At 39.0% G+C, this 16,746-nt stretch overlaps 1 protein-coding gene across 1 annotated transcript; it reads right to left on the bottom strand.

The window, feature by feature from the left end:
• Positions 1 to 353: 353 nt before the first annotated feature.
• LOC110786515 (protein XAP5 CIRCADIAN TIMEKEEPER) lies at positions 354 to 7,478 on the bottom strand. The gene is made up of 12 exons (XM_021991067.2): positions 7,209 to 7,478; positions 4,230 to 4,295; positions 4,083 to 4,147; positions 3,858 to 3,967; positions 3,557 to 3,635; positions 3,397 to 3,473; positions 3,242 to 3,303; positions 3,019 to 3,150; positions 2,868 to 2,921; positions 1,854 to 1,919; positions 1,030 to 1,104; positions 354 to 615 (listed from the first exon to the last, which is right to left on the bottom strand). Exons 1-12 carry the CDS (start codon positions 7,377 to 7,379, stop codon positions 565 to 567), a joined length of 1,008 nt encoding a protein of 335 aa, XP_021846759.1. The 5' UTR covers positions 7,380 to 7,478; the 3' UTR covers positions 354 to 564.
• Positions 7,479 to 16,746: the final 9,268 nt, after the last annotated feature.

Here is a 16,746-nt window from a genome sequence, read left to right as displayed (position 1 = left end):
CAAAGGAAATTCATTGATTAAAGATGGTTAGCTCAATGAGACTTACGTATAACAATTTGTCTTAAGGCTGAAATTGATAAAGATTTTCCTCTATACAAAACACCAACGAGGCAACGATTGAAATTAACAAAAATGTAGCTTGAAGATTTTCAAAACATATCACCATTGACTTTAATTGACATACTCCGTAGTTAATAAATCCGAACCACTATTTTTAACAATGCCACAAATATCAAGAACAATGGCCCTTTGTTCATGATTTGGATGCTCTTATAATCTTTCAAATATTCAATTTACGCATTTCAAATGATTCTTATAATCATTTAAATAAGAAACGTCAAACTCAAATGAAGTTGAAAAACCAAATACTTCCTCTTTAATCTAATTCATTTCCTTCACTTCCTCTTTCAAAACTTTAACATATCCCTTCACCTATAATCTTATGCTTATCATCAGTACTTATCACCAAAAGGTACAAATAAAATGTATAATTAGATACAGAACTACACTAAGAAATGGCAAAAATTGTATCTCTGTTACACGTTTATCTTGGTCTTGGGTCGATTAATCTCCATGGATTGTGTAACGTTCCCATTTCCTTGCTGGGTCATATATCTGCAAATGAAAAGACGAAGAGGCCCACAAATACCAATCAGAAAGTAGGAGTACCCTATCACTCAATCATTCTGTATGTCCCAACTTAAGTGATGAGAGGGGATAGACATAAACCAACTATAAAAGGGCATATTTGTGAAATCAAGTCATATCCTTAATCATAAGAGGTTCAATTGTTCAAACGATGACAACTAATTCCGAATGGAAGGGAAGAGCAGTGGCATTGCAAGAGCCGCTAGAGGTTGTTTGAACTTGAATTCAAATTATCAGTAACATAATCTAAGGGGCCAGCATCATGAACCAGAACTAAACATGTCCGTAATCATGTGATCAGTAGATAGGGAATTTAACATAAGCATGATACAGCTCAACCGCATGGAAAAGCAGGGAAAAAATTCTAAGAAGAATTAATACCTCCCATCTTGATGCAGGGAAAATGTGTTTGTTCTTCTCATACCAGTGTCTTTCTACAACTTTTCCAGCGTGTGACTGAAAAAGAAATAATGCAAAACAAGATTTTTAAGTTTCATTGTAACACACAATCTAATGCTAGTGATATACAGCAAACGCGCAAAACACGGGCACTGATTTTATTTCCATCAACTCCAAGTAAGAGAATGTCCACCCAGCTCCAGCAACATCAATAACACATTAGGATGTACGAGTAGTCCACAACTATTCCTTCAAAGCTACCCCAGTAATTACTTGAGCGTGTACATAGTCATTAAAAAGCGAATGGCATCATTGTCATCAACAATGCCCAACCAGGACCACCAAACTAAGCTGGACTGGTTTGACTTGCGTTCATCACTTCATCGTGATAAAAAAAAAATCCAAGTTTCATCTTTGTCCATTAATCATCCCACAAAGCACGTGATTTTGTTTAAAAACGGAAAAACTGGTTGCTCTTGTCCCTCTAGCAGCCAGGACTAACTTTGGTTGCATGGTTCAGAACTTCAGAAACTCAAGTGAGCTAATCAGAAGATAGACAACAAAAAGAAGGAAGATTCAACTCAGGCCCTTAAGATAAACCTAAGAAAGTAATTATCAACTCCAACCTCTAAATGTGAGTTCTCCCGCACCTCTAGTGCTACAGCTTTACAGTTAGGGCAATGCAAATAACGCTACTCTCCAGTCATCAGTAGGTGAGGAGGGGGGGTATAGTATTGGCTTCATTCAGACTTCTACGGAGCAGTCACAAGCAAAAACACAAAAGTAACAGTCAGAGAGAAGTGTACCTCATCCTTTTCAATTGTCGCATCAGCAGTTGTTCGAACATCTTCATGTACATCAAAATGGAAAAGCTGTAGGAAACAGAAGAGGGGCCAGGGAGAGCATCAGTAAATGGAAACAATAAATTAACATTGATGTGATACTGCTCTATCAAGAGTTGAATAAACATGAATACAACATCAATTAGTATTAAGTTATTAACCCCACTGAGAGAAGATCTCGGGAGGTCCAAATGTACATACCCGTGCACCTTATTCATCAGTTAGATAAACATAAATATTCAACTCAAACTAATTTTACAGTAACCAGTAAAACTCACAGATGATCGTTAAGACTTAATAAATCTAGCATATTAGTGAGCATCACATTACTGTTAGGCACGGTGCCGCCTTAGAGTTATCGGAACAACATCTCCACACAAAAAAAACAAGTATTAGGACATACCGCATTAAAGTATCAATAAACATGCGCCCTGCAATCTTCTCTAACAGGACAAAAAGGGCAATTCTTGAACCTCCCATTCCCAGCATAAAATAAGTTCCTTTCAATTAATATTAGCAGGAAGTGCAGAAATATATAGTATGAATTAATATAGTTCTTTGTTCTCAGCAGCCTAGCTGAAGCCTGGAAGTACAAACTATCGCATCAATAATCAAGCCATCAGGATGCAAATAGGCAAATAACCAACTGGACAACCTCATATAAATATGATGAAGAGACATCTGGGAGATATAACCCTAGAAGATTCAATTTCTGACCACACAATGATCGATTATCCATCAATTCCCCACTTCTGATAAATGGAGCATTCAAAGTATTCTCACCATGTCAATATATCAGCCGTACTGATAGGTCTAATGCTAACATGAATAAGACACGATAAATGCAACTTGTTAATATCAGAACTTATATGTTCTTTCCCTTCTTTGAATTTGTGCCAGCTAAGCCGAAAAGATGATGTGCACAAAACAAACTCAATTCAACCTAAAGAAAAGGAACATCAAAAAGGAAAAAGTTACCGGTCCACTTTTGCCTCTCGCCTTGTTTATGATCAGGTCATAGAAACTATGTTGCTGCAGAACAGGAGAATCATAATTGCGTGAGACAAAGTAAAGAGCAGGGGGAAATAGGGAACTCCTAACATAGGAAATGGAAACAAAAAGAACTTACATGTGGAATTATTAGATCCTCTTTAACATATAGTAGATTTTCCACGGTAGAAGTTCGAACTTCACGGAATTCAGGAGCAAGCTGCTGCTGGACTGACCGCAGAAACACTCCGATTGTATCACCTTTGCGCACCTGGAGAAGTTGAGTTATGCTCATAAAACTACATAGAGAACAGTATAAGTGCTACCAATCATAAAGTCAATGAGAAAAATATTTCACTAGCCTGGGTTACTCGCCGATGACCCGTTCCATCCCAATAACTATAAGTAATTTCAAGAGGCTCGTCTGAAATTCAAGAACAAAAAAAGAAAGAAAAGCAATGAGTAAAGTATATAGGTGTATTCAATGGACAATCATATTTTGAAGATTCATAAGTACTTTTTATCATTGCCTGCTCTTGAAGCCATTGTCTTCCTAGCCTCTCTCGTTCTGCTAGTTCCTCTGCTTCCCTCTCACTGAAAAGCACCTCAAACTTGTAAATTTCAGATTCCACCCAAAGATATGCACAAAAAGAAAGTCATGGAGGAAGATGCAAGACCTGTCTGGCAAAAAACTAGTTTCAACCGTAGGATCCTTGCCAAGCTTTCCACACTTCAATTTGGCCGGTTCCTCAATATCTGCCACGAGCAAGCATCATCATCAGTAAAGGTATTTCAACTGCTCAAATTATGACCGCTTATAATATTGGTAGAAATTTCTTACACGGGTACATTCTCAAAATGTTAGTGACGCCCTCAAAATAAATAGAGATAACATACAAAGAAAAATAGGAAATCAATCAAGGAGAAACATAAAAAATTAGCCAAGGGTCCAAAGTCCCATCAGGGAAGATATCTCACTATTTTCATCTTCTTCCTCAGTACCATCGTCGAAATCTTCAGCAAATGATAATCGCGGGTTCACTTTTCTCTTCCTCTTTTGACGCTTTTCTAACTGAAGCTTTTCTTCCCTGCAGGAATAGACAAAGAAACAAGGGGGCGCAACTGTAACGTCTTTAAGGACTTAAAAAGAGAAACCGCAAAGGGTTTCTTTAAGTACTAACACCATCTCAAAATTCAACTCACTCTTCCAGTAGCTTCTGCAGTTTCTCTTTCTCTTCTTCCTCAAATTTATTCTGAATATTGACCCTCTACATATACAAAACAAGACATGTCAAGATACGACAAGGTCGCCTTCTCAAACCAAGGGAGACAAAATAGATATTTAGATACCTTCTCAACATATTCCTCCCTTGTAACAAGACCAACAGTTTCTTTCTTGAATGCGGTCTCTAAAATCTGCAACATTTATCAGGCAGTGGATTAGGTATATTTACACAGCAAAATATTATTTCACTTCAGCAAGGCAAGATACATTTTTTTTTTCTTTGGGAGTACAGCAGGGCAAGATTCTTAGATCACCTTATCTATCTTATGAAAAGAGGTCAACAATGAACATATAATTTGTATAATAATTTTTTAATTTCAACAAATTTGCAGATCGTAAAGACAAGTAGACGACACAGAGCAGTGGGAAATGGAATCAAATTTAATATAAGCAATTATCTTCAACAAATAAAATAGACAAAACAAAAGCTGGTTTGACCAGCCGGTATGGGAGACGGTCAAATAAGAGTTTGCCAATGATTATGATGACTGAGGAAGTCTCAAATAGCAAGTTCAAACAAGGGATTAAACGAGATCACAGTCAGATTTGTAGAAGAAAAAGCACAAAAATTGTCAATATCATGGAATCCGGCTTCACTCTTGAAAATCGCTTTCTTAAAGAGCTCAAAACAATGAACTGCACAAATAGATAACACTTAACAGTGACCTCCACGAATCAATAGCACAACACCTAGCAATGTTCTCTACACACAGAAAACTTAACAGATCAGCATCCATACTTCCTCGTGAGGGGGGCGGGGACAGGAGAAGAACAAGAAAAGAGTCACCGCCTATGTTACTTAGGCTCGCATACCCTGATACTCATGTATGGATATATCACAACCGGCAAATTAAGAAAATATTCCATGCTTTGGTCCCAAATTGAAGTATGTAAATACCCAAGTAAAAGGGCAGAGGATATAAGTCATATAACATGAGTACTTGAGGTAAGATGATGAGTCTGAGACTCTGAGTAGCATAGGCCATCACATACACTAGCCATCTTACCTACCAAAGCAAAAGGTTATACTCCATTTCACTAAAATGGTATACTTGCTTTTCTATGTCCAATGCTCACATTTAAGCCATTAATATCTTTAATTATGTATTAGTAATATTATAAAGTACTCCCTCAGTTTCGAAATAATAGGGACACTTTGACTTTTGACACTACTCACAAACTTCAATTTGACTATAATTTGTGATTTATGGGTACGGAAAAATATAGTCGTGTGAGGTCATGTTTGATTCGTCTCGACATGTACTTTTGGAATATCAACTTTTTATAATCTTTACGAATACAAAACTAGAGATAATAATGTCTAAACATTTACATCGCCAAGCGTGAAAAGGTAAACTGTCCTCATTATTTCAAAACGGAGGGAGTATAAATATTCTTAAAATACTAATCAAGACGAATCAAATAAGACACAACAAGATAGCATTTTGATGTTTGTATGGGTGGCAAAATTTGGTCAAAGATTTCAAACTTTGACCTAAAGAAACTGTAATCATTTTAGTGAAGTGGAGGGAGTATAGAGCTCAAGCAATAAAGAATAGTAAATTATAGGGTAAGGAAATTAAGTAGATAGCCTTCAAAATAAAGCTCTCTAGCACCCACTTATTAGGCACGATACTTGCAGTTGTGTTTCATGAGATGGGAGTATTCCTGCCGGTATCTAATCCCAACTCCTAGGCACTTTGTCTTGATTCTTTTCAAGGACAACGTCAAGAAAAAACAACCAAGAACCAAAAAAAGGAACATATCCCTTTATCTACACCACATAAATTTGGGGTTGTCTACTTGGTTACAATCTCGTGTTCAAGGAAAAGTAGGGAACATCGCAAGGACTTCCAGGAAACAAACAATAAAATAAAAACCACCTCATCCAGCAAGGGTAAACAACAAACTCACTCAGGTCTGTCGAGTTTGGGCTGTAATAAAAAAGGGGTGTTCAAGGCCTACCTTGCTGCACCGAGGGAAGCCATTCATTAAAAACCTCTTTTATGTATGATTATTTGAAGATTGGTACTGTATGTGCCACATACCTCAGACCACAAGCATCAAAGACCCTTACAGTTGACAAGATTGATGAGATTTATCATAAACTCTCTTTGAGACCTACCGCTGACTATATTCAACAAACTGCGCACACTATCACTTTCTTTACATCTTCATTTTCTTGAAAAGTCTCAAGACTTAGTCAAGTGATTGATCAAAGATCTTTCTCTCGAAGTGACTAAACCGAGCCCAAGACATTACTATCCTGAATTAATATTAACTTTGCACACCATCAAAGGTCTGTTAGCCATCACAAATGACACCACCTATATGGCTAATTGCCTACATATATAAAAGCTCGTGCCCACGACTTTCTGCACAAATGAACTTAGAATCACGTGATAGAATCATGTAAAGGGGCTTGTGATAGTTGTAGCTGGCAGATGATTACCGTATCCCTATTAGTAAAATTTTATTTGAAAAAACAAACTGATCAATTAGTTTACCATTCTCGGTTTTGTTATTGTCCTGAATGTGATTGGTTCTTTGTAATAAAAACCCTAAATCGTTCTTCCTAAATTCATTTTCACAATTGCAACAGTTCTATTTAAAAAGTTGGTTCCCCAAGTTAAGCTCGGTATCAGTATCTTACGCGATGTCCATAAATCCTCGTAATTACAGCAATCATAAGTGCACCAACCTTTCCAGTTTCCACGTTGCATCACTCAAAATATACATCATATAAAATAGAAACAAATATGTGTTTGTGTGTCACCAATACGAATGAAAAAATGAAAAATTAGGTTCAACAAAACTTCAATATCACTCAATAAAAGTCGAAAAAACAGAATAATTTCCGATAGATAGAACAAAGCTTAACCCTAATACGAAAATTCAAAAAATCACAACCATCAGTAAAACCCTAAAACTTAAATTTTCATCAAATTGAATACAAAGAACACTTTAATTCACGATAAGTATGAACTATGCAGAATATTTTCCCCAACCCAAAAAAATAAGAAGGGGAGAGAGAAATGTATGACCTCGGAAGTGCCGGAACCAAATTGAAGAAGACCAGCTTGGCCTTGAGTGGAAGCAGTTTTGCTCTTGAGTTCTTCAATTTTGCGACGCTCAGCTTCTCGTTGCTTTTCAAGCCTCCGAATTCTGACGGCATCCTGGGCAGAACCAACATATCCATCTCCCATTCCCGCCATTGTTCCTCTTGCTTTTTCTGGGGGGCAGAATAGAGATTAGAGAAGATGTACTCGGTAGAGTTCAATTATCGCGTCTTATTAATGTTACTTACTGCCGTATTAAGAAAAAAAATGGTTCTTGTCTTGCTTTATTGTGATTTGTGTACTGAGTCTAAGCGTTAGAATCCAACCTTCCTTGCATTGTACATTTCTTATTTTCTCTTGTATTGATCTTATCTAAACTTTCTAGGACTTTTCTTTTGAAGTTTCTAGGCTTTAGATAAGATTATTACGTTACTGTCATTTCAGTGTTCACTGTGAGTTTTTAGCTAATTCAAAATAAACCTCTATGAGGGGAGGGGTATGACTCAGTACCTCTCACCAGAAATTGCCTTTGCTTAATCACTAGCGTTGTTGTATGCCTTTATTGATATTGTGTTGTCGCTCGTTTTTATGCTTTCTTGCCTCAACAAAGTCCCACAAACAGATACACTCGCGTCGTCGGCCCCACTTGTGACTGCTGTACGCACACAAGTGCCCGATCGGCGCCCGCGTCCCTTCTTGTCGCCAAAAGACAAGAGCGCTCATTCTCAGAAACCTTGCTTGCTCGTGTTTCACGAGCCCCTTTGAACTCGTTCCGCACAAGGCTTGCGTCGCTACCGCCCTCTAGGTAGGAGCGCGCCGCACGGTCCGGTGCCCAAAACATTCGGACCGTGACAGTTGGTATCAGAGCCAAGGCTCAAATCTAGACCCGAGAGACCCGAGGGAGCACCTCAAGATGGAAGCAATACTAGAGAGACTTGCCTGGCTGGAGGGCAAGTCTGAATCATGGACCCAGACCGAAGAGATCGTCATCAAGCAAGATAAGCGGATAGACGATCTTGAGGCCGACGTCGAAGAACTGAAAACTGAAAGAGACTCATTGCGCGAGCATCTCAACTATCTACAAGGGATGGTTGATGACTCGCATGACAAGTGCGCTACTCTGATGCGTGCTAACAGAGACACTGGTGGGGGCGGTACAAGCCGAATCAAGCCACCCAAGCCTTGTACCTTCTGTGGTGCGAGGGACTCCAAAGAGGTCGACAACTTCATCTTCGACATGGAGCAATACTTCAGGATTTGCCAACTGAAGGACAATCTGATGGTGGACACTGCAACAATGTATTTGGCGGATGATGCTAAACTCTGGTGGCGTTGTAAGTACGCCGACATCCAAGCCAAGAAGGTGGTGATAGATACATGGGAAGAGTTCAAGACAGAGCTCATATCCCAATTTTACCCTGAAAACACAGAATTCATTGCTCGGACGAAGCTAACAACCTTGCAACATAAGGGATCCATCCGAGAGTACGTGAAGGAGTACTCCGCGTGCATGCTCGACATTAAAGACATGGCCGAGAATGATCGGTTGTTCAACTTCGTCAAGGGATTGAAGGAGTGGGCTCAGCGTGAGATCTGGCGCTCAAAAGTCGACACATTGTCAGGGGCCATTGCGGCAGCAGAAAGGTTGATGGATTACTTGTCCGATAAAGCACCCGCTCAGAAAAAGGGGAACAACAACTCTGCGGCGAGCACTCCTAAAAAATATGGGAATGGCTCCCAAGCTAGTTACAACAGTGTGGGGAACAAGTACCGGAGTGGGGGAGAAGACTCGCGGAGGAGTGACGGTCCCTCCTCTTCCAATAAAGGGGGAGCTCAGTTCGGATCTTCGTCGTGGAACGAAACCCTCACTTGCATATTGTGTCGTGGACCACACAAATGGTTTGAATGCAAGCACAAAGGAGAAATTGATAGTTTGCAGAAGAAGTTGTCCGCCATGACCACTTCAGAGTCGACTCTAGAGGATGATAGAGAAGAGTCGGAGTATGGTGAAGAGGAACCCTCAAAACTGGGCGACGTCCACATGATGTATGCCATGGGAAAAGAACCTCAAGGAGAAAAACCGCACAGTACTGATTTGATGTATGTAGAAGTCCAGGTGAATGGGAAGGGAGCCCGAGCTATGGTAGATACAGGTGCCACTCATAACTTCGTTACTGAAATTAGCTAGTCCCTTTATAAATCTTAATATTTTTATAAGTTTTTATAATATGTAGTTAATATTAATACATTTTTTATAAGTTTTTATAATATGTAGTTAAAGAAATTGGAAGTTAAAGTTGTGCTTTATTTGGTTTAATATTACTCCCTTCGTCCCTTAATACTCGATCTGTTTTGATCGGACACGCTTGTTAATGCACAACTTTAACTACCAATTTCTTTAACTACTTATTATAAAAACTTATAAAAATATTAATATTTTGAAAATATATATTAAGATGAAGCCAACAATATATTATATACTAACATTTATATTCATATAATAGAAATAAAGTAGGGTCAAAGTGAATTATGTGAATAGTACAAAAAGTCAAACTGGGTCGAGTATTAAGGGACAGAGAGAGTAGTAAAGGAAGGGAAAGGATGAGAAAGGAAAAGAAGAGAAGAGAAAGGAAAGGAAATTAAGTATATTTTCTCATGTTTGGTACGATAAAAGGAAGTGATAGGAATTTCATGTTTGGTACTTTTCCCGTATTTTAAAAAGAGATACATTTTGACCGGCACATAGTTTTAGGAGAGTGAGTTGAATTTATCTCTATTACATAAGTGAAAAGGGGAGGGGCATTTCGGTAATCCCATTTTTGGTGTCCCCTGTTAAAAACACTAAAATACCCCCATATTTAACAATTTAATTAAATTACAAAACTGAATATTTAGTATTTAGTGGACAATTGCAGTAATACAGAAACTTACTTCTAACATCTTCCATGTAGGCCATATAAAAATCAACCAAATTAAATATAAAGTTATTTTGATTGAGCATACAATCAGGGGAGTAAATTGAAAATTATGGTCCCGAAAATCTCTCATTTATTATGTAATTATGGAGTAACATTCAGAAAGATCACCTTGCTTCTAACGTATATAATCAATAAGTTGTGAAAATTTACAGCAAAGAATTCAACAACATTTAATCCCTACACCTTCAAGAAAGTAAATTACGAAGTCAAAAAAAAATTACTTGCAAATCACGCCGTCAATATCTCTCATTTTCCTTCAGGAAGCAATTATACAATATTTATACATATTCCTCCATTACAAATCAAAAAACGATCGTGGTAAAGTACAATTCTCACGGGATAACAAACAAATAAAATTACACCACCATCGGCGGCAGAAAGATGTCGGAAACCCCAACAATAGTTAGCCTAAATAAGAAGAGTAAGAAGTGATACATGATCATGCATGTCGTATTATGTCAAGTTTAATTGGGTAGTGATCAAAGAATAGACATCACCACCACCATCGGCGGCGGAATGATGTCGGAAACCCCAATAATGGTTACCCTAAATAAGAAGAGTGAGAAACGATATCTGATCATGCATGTCGTATTTGATTGGGTAGTGATCAAAAGTTGTCTTTCCCCTTTCTGGTTTGAAGATGGTGTGATTTATGGGGGACTTTGAGGGAGGTCAACTCGAGGAATGAGTCGGGAGAGAGAGAAAAGTGGATCGTGGTGAGGGACTGTAACACCCTTATAATTCCTTGCTTTTTATAAAACATTTTCCAACTTAAAACAAATGAATTACCAAGATATTACCGCCACCGTGATAACGGCTAAGGCTATTTACCAGAAATACGCAGCGGAATTAACTAACTTTCAAAACATATTAAATAAATAGTTAATGGTCATTAAAAACAAGTTGGAACCGTTGAGGCCCAAATCCAAAGTATTAAACCATTTAAAAATTAGTCATGACTATAAATAAAAATGGAGTTTATAAAATACGGAAGAATTAAACTCTCAACTCGAATCCCATGATAACTTCTCCCGCAAGTTATCTCTACAAACTTGCTTTATTATAAATGACAGGCTTAAGTCGTATCACCTAATCAAAAATAACCTAAGGTCCACTAGCTAGGTAGCAAGGGAAGTCAGGATCGAATCACAGGGAAACAGGCGTTCTTTCTACTATCAATTAATTAATCTAGACTATTGTAAACAAGAATTGGTTGGTGGTATATGCTAAGACTACGAACGATAATTAAACAAGGATGAATCAATATATTAAGGAATCTAGGGCATAGGTTCACCAACAAATAACAATCCAGAACAATGAACAATCACGATAATCAACAAAGTAATTAATTAGACTAGCATGCTCTATCGAATCGATACTAATCATAGACTTAGAATTAACGGGCTCTCGCTACGTATTAATCCTAATTCCACCTATTGACAAAAGCCTAAACATCAAATTGCATCTCTCGAATCTTAATTTGATATTGCATAACTACTACAATTAAACCTGCGCAAATCTAATTGTATAGTGAAATAAACCAATCAATAGGAATCAATTGTAATGCCAACAATCATGATTATTCAATATCCCTTCATATCATTCATGGATCCCCAAATCCTAGAAATTAGACTACTCAAGCATATTAACAATGAATAAAGCAATTGGCATGATTGAAAACATAATTAAAGCTTAAACAAAGAATTGCAATAAAGAATAATACCTAATTGAAGAACAATGGCAAATGAAAGCTTGAATTTTTGATTGAAAATAAACTAAGTGTTTAGAACAAATTAGAGAGAAAAAACTAAGTGTTTAATACTAGAATATGAGATGTCCAACTAAAATAACTAAGCCTAGTATTTATAGTTTGCCCATAAACATAAGGAAAAACCGGAAGAAACCGCGGAAAAAGGGCCCTGGGTTGTCGTCGCCCGGTCGGGCAGCCTTCCGCCCGTCGAGCGACCAGCTCGTAACCCGCCCGTCGGGCGCAGGTCTGCCCGCCGGGCGGAGGGAGAAATTCTGGAAATCATCGGCACGCGCCCGGTCGGGCAGCTCCCGCCCGTCGGGCAGACCGCGCGTACAAACTGCACGATCCTCTATCTTTAAAACACCATATCTCCTTCGTTATTCGTTGAAATTAGGCGAGTGACCACTCGTTGGAAAGCTATTGAAGTCTAGAATCCAACCCTATTAGAATCACTTCATTTGAAGTTGTAGAACGTAAGTTATGATCAAAAGAGTAGACGAGTGTCGGTTTTCTAGTTCTTTCACTATCCGCTTTGCTCGAAAACTCTTCCAACTCAATGTGTGTGCTCTCGAAAGTACATAATCTCTTGTTTTGATTAAAATGAGTAGAAAATGCACAAAAACATGCTAATTCCTACAATGATGAACCTGAAACTACAAACACACTACAAGGAGCACATTAGTACTAAAAATCGCTCCGAAGAGCTCATTTGAGATCAAAAAGTACTAAGGGACGGGGGTAAACACACTATAAAATATGAACATATCAAACTCCCCCAAGATAGATCTTTGCTTGTCCCTAAGCAAAGAAATCATCGATGAATACATAAATCAACTTCACCCCAAACACATCTTAAAACAATGGATACGATTCAAGGTAAAATCCAACAAGCATGCATCAATGTCAACCGATCAAATCTATTCGACCGCTAATCCACCTTAACAATCGTCACGCAAAGCGAACCACAAATGCACAATGGAATTCAAGACTAGTGCTCACACACTCGTCACTCATTTATGTGGCGGATAAAAGATGTACCCGTTCGCTCTCCTCCCAACATATAAGTGAACAATGCCCTCCCAAACTCACAACACTCGTGTGTCTAGAAAAACATACACTCAACCTAGTGGTCGACTCGGAATGTGTCATGTCATAACTTGCATTGATAAACAACAATTTTCACATAAGTACGACTCTATGCACAAAGGTCAGAAGGTCTTCAAAGCTTGTAATGTTAGGCTTAGGTAAGGGTGCGGTAAATTTGGGAAAAATGTGAGCTTAAAGCCTTGGCTTTGGGGAGCATAAATCCTAAATACAACCATGATCAACCAATATAATGACCATAACTCTCCCACTCAACACATGACAAAACAACAAATAACCAACACCATACTTTCTTGCCTTTTTCACAATTATTACCAATCACTTATAAGGATATAAATTTGCAAAACTCGATTGAAACAATGCTTTGAACTTTTTCTGAGAGTAATAGATTTTTCTCTTTCTTTTCTTTTTCAATCTCTCTTTTTTTCCCCTTTTCTTTTAGAAACCTTCACATTTTTTTTGTTCTTTCATTTCTTTCATTTTCAACTCATTTTTCAACAACAAACATGATAAGACGAACTCCTTTTTCAACAATACTACAACTCCCTCACCTCACTACTATCAGCTCCCCCAAGCTAGGCTTGGGACTAGTAACCAATGGGGTTTTCGCGGGCTTGTAATGTGGCTAGTCACCGAATAAAGGGCACAAGCAACAACATGGGTAGAAAAGGAGGGAACAAATGTATCTAATTTCATATGAAGGCTACCTAAATAGAAAAATGCCTTCGTCCTCCACAATGTGCATGTATATGAGTCATAAAACACTACTAATATTTGCAAATCAATACTCAAAATCAATGACACACCAGGAAGCTATCACACATTCCTAACCAAGTCAACTAGCCGAGCACCAAGTCCACAAATAGTTAGTCAGAGTTGACTCATGTTAAGGCATCAAAGCAATCGGATATCAAATCATGGATAACACATTTACATTGCTCATCATCAAATACCAAGAATCAAAACAACTTTCGATCAAGGGGCACAGGGAAGCATGGTTTTGTATTCATCGGAACGTATTTTTGTATTTTTTTTTTCAAAGCAATAAACTACCCTAGAAAGAAAAATAAGTAAAAATAAACACACATAAAAATAAACACACCAAAATAAGTAAATGCAAAAATAATAAGAAAACATACCTAAAATGTACAAGTGAGTGAAACACACCCCCAAGCTAAATCAGACAATGTCCTCATTGGCTCAAAAAGGAGATGATTGAAAGGAGAAGTGAAATAATGGGAGTGAATCCCGTGTTCAAATCAGCCTTTTCTCCTCTCGCCCGCCGGGCCAACGCCCGCCCGACGGGCCTGCAGCTCGAAACCCGCCCGACGGGCGCACGTCTGCCTGCCGGACGGAGGGCGACAAAATGAATTTCTTCTGCACGCGCCCGGTCGGGCGGCCTTCGCCCGTCGGGCCATTTGCGAACTTTCTACTTACGATGTTTTATATCTTTTCGCACTAGGAGCTAACACTTGTACATCATCAAACACCCAAAACAGTGAAAATACCCTCTCCTCACTTCTCTAAAGCAAAGAATAAACTATAAAAACACAAACTAAACTATACTATCGAAAGCAAAAAGTACACTACGAAAAGCAATAAATGGATATTGAAGTACTCATCCCCCGATTAGATTGATGCAATGTCCCCATTACACAATCTCAGTTTATGCACAGACAACGAAAGGAAGGGGATGAGAGCCACGACAACTCATCGAATGGGGGCACCAAAGATGGTGCCATCTGGTGTCAAATCAATTGCCTTGGATAAGTTATGTGGCGCGGGGGGTGACAGACCACGACCCCGATCATGAATGCGATGCCCACCGTTTACCGAACTTTCGACCTTTAGGGTCTCAGCATCATCAAATCGTGCTTCCCTTCGAACCCATGCCGAAGAGTTCATACTCCGATTACCTCCACCTGCAAAACAATTTGAAACATGCTCTTTTTCCGAAGGATTGTTGGAGTTAGTATTAGTCAATTTAGTATTAAAATAATCATTAGAAACGTTGACTCCAAAACATGACTCCTCTACCATAGGGCTCTTAGCAACATGGGTTAAATTGAAAGTAACCTTGTTATCCCCCACATTTAAGGTCAGCTTGCCATTCTTGACATCTATGATTGCCCCCGCAGTGTGTAGGAAAGGTCGACCTAAAATAATAGGGATCTGCCTGTCCTCTTCCATGTCCAACACAACAAAATCAACAGGGATAAAAAATTTACCTACTCTAACAGGCACATCTTCTAGAACACCTAGGGGGTATTTTACAGATCGATCGGCCATTTGCAGAGTTATGTTGGTAACTTTTAAATCACCCATGTTCAATTTAGTACAGACAGACAAGGGCATGACACTAACACTGGCACCTAAATCACATAAGGCTTTGTCAATAAAAAGGTTGCCAATATTACACGGGATAGAGAAACTCCCGGGGTCCTTCAACTTGGGTGGAGACTTATTTTGTAGTAAGGCATTGCACTCTTCAGTAAATGCAACAGTCTCCACCTCACTAAATGCTCTCTTCCTAGTCAAGATGTCTTTCATGTATTTAGCATATGCAGGTACTTGAGTAATTAATTCAGTGAAAGGGACCATTACCTGCAGATTCTTTACCACTTCTAAGAACTTACCAAACTGCTTGTCTAGCTTGTTCTTTAGCTGACGATGAGGGAAGGGAAGTTTGATAGGTGGAACTTGTATCTCAACTTTCTTCTCAACCTTTGTGTCAGCTTCCTTCTCCTTGACCACCTTCTCACTTTCTCTTGACACAGCACCACTAACAGATACTTCAACCTCTTCCCCTATAGTCATAGGCGGCCCATCATACTCATATCCACTCCGCAAAGTGACAGCATTTACAGACTCTCTGGTCACAGGCTGTGAAGGGAGTTGACCTTTGGGTCTCTCTGCAAGAGTAGTAGCCATTTGTGCCAACTGTTTATCCATGATCTTGTTATGAGCAGTGAGGGCATCGATTTTGGCATCCTTTTCGCTCAGAGATCTCTGCAATTCCAACATCATATTCCTCATCTCTACAAGCATGGGATCAGGTTGTGTGGGTTGAGGTTGTGGAGGAAAACCAGGTGGTCCACTAGGCTGCGGGTTGTAGTTACTCCGCGGTTGGTATGACTGTTGTGGTGGCGGTTGGTACTGTTGTTGTGGTGGTGGAGGGTGTTGAATCTGATGGGGGTTCTGGACATTAGTACTCCTATATGATAGTAGGGGGTTGTTTTTATACCCCTCATTGTAAGAGTTGGAGTACGGATTGTTCTGCTTGTAGGACTGGAATGCATTGCATTGTTCGATAGAGCTCCGGCATTCCTGTGCATAATGGCCTTGCATCCCACAACTATTACAGACATTGGAAGATTGGGTACTCATTGCAGCGACACTAGCATGTTGGGTGGATTGGGAAGATGCGATCTGTATATTGTCTAGCTTGTGATGTAGGGCAGTTAGCTGAGCAGTAAGCTGATCAATAGAATTCATCTCATGCTTAACACCCCGGTCGGCAAAACCTCTAGGATTCTCATATTGGGCACTATGGATGGCCATCTCCTCAATCACCTCTAAAGCTCTAGGCACCTCCAGTTGCATAAATCTCCCACTGACAGCTGAATCCAAAAGACACCTAGACTCATTACCTAGACCATTATAGAACTGCTGAACCAGGAACCAGTCATCC

This window comes from Spinacia oleracea, chromosome 4 (genome assembly GCF_020520425.1).
Source record: "Spinacia oleracea cultivar Varoflay chromosome 4, BTI_SOV_V1, whole genome shotgun sequence".
NCBI classification, from domain to species: domain Eukaryota; kingdom Viridiplantae; phylum Streptophyta; class Magnoliopsida; order Caryophyllales; family Amaranthaceae; genus Spinacia; species Spinacia oleracea.
This window is presented reverse-complemented; position numbering and strand designations above follow the sequence as displayed.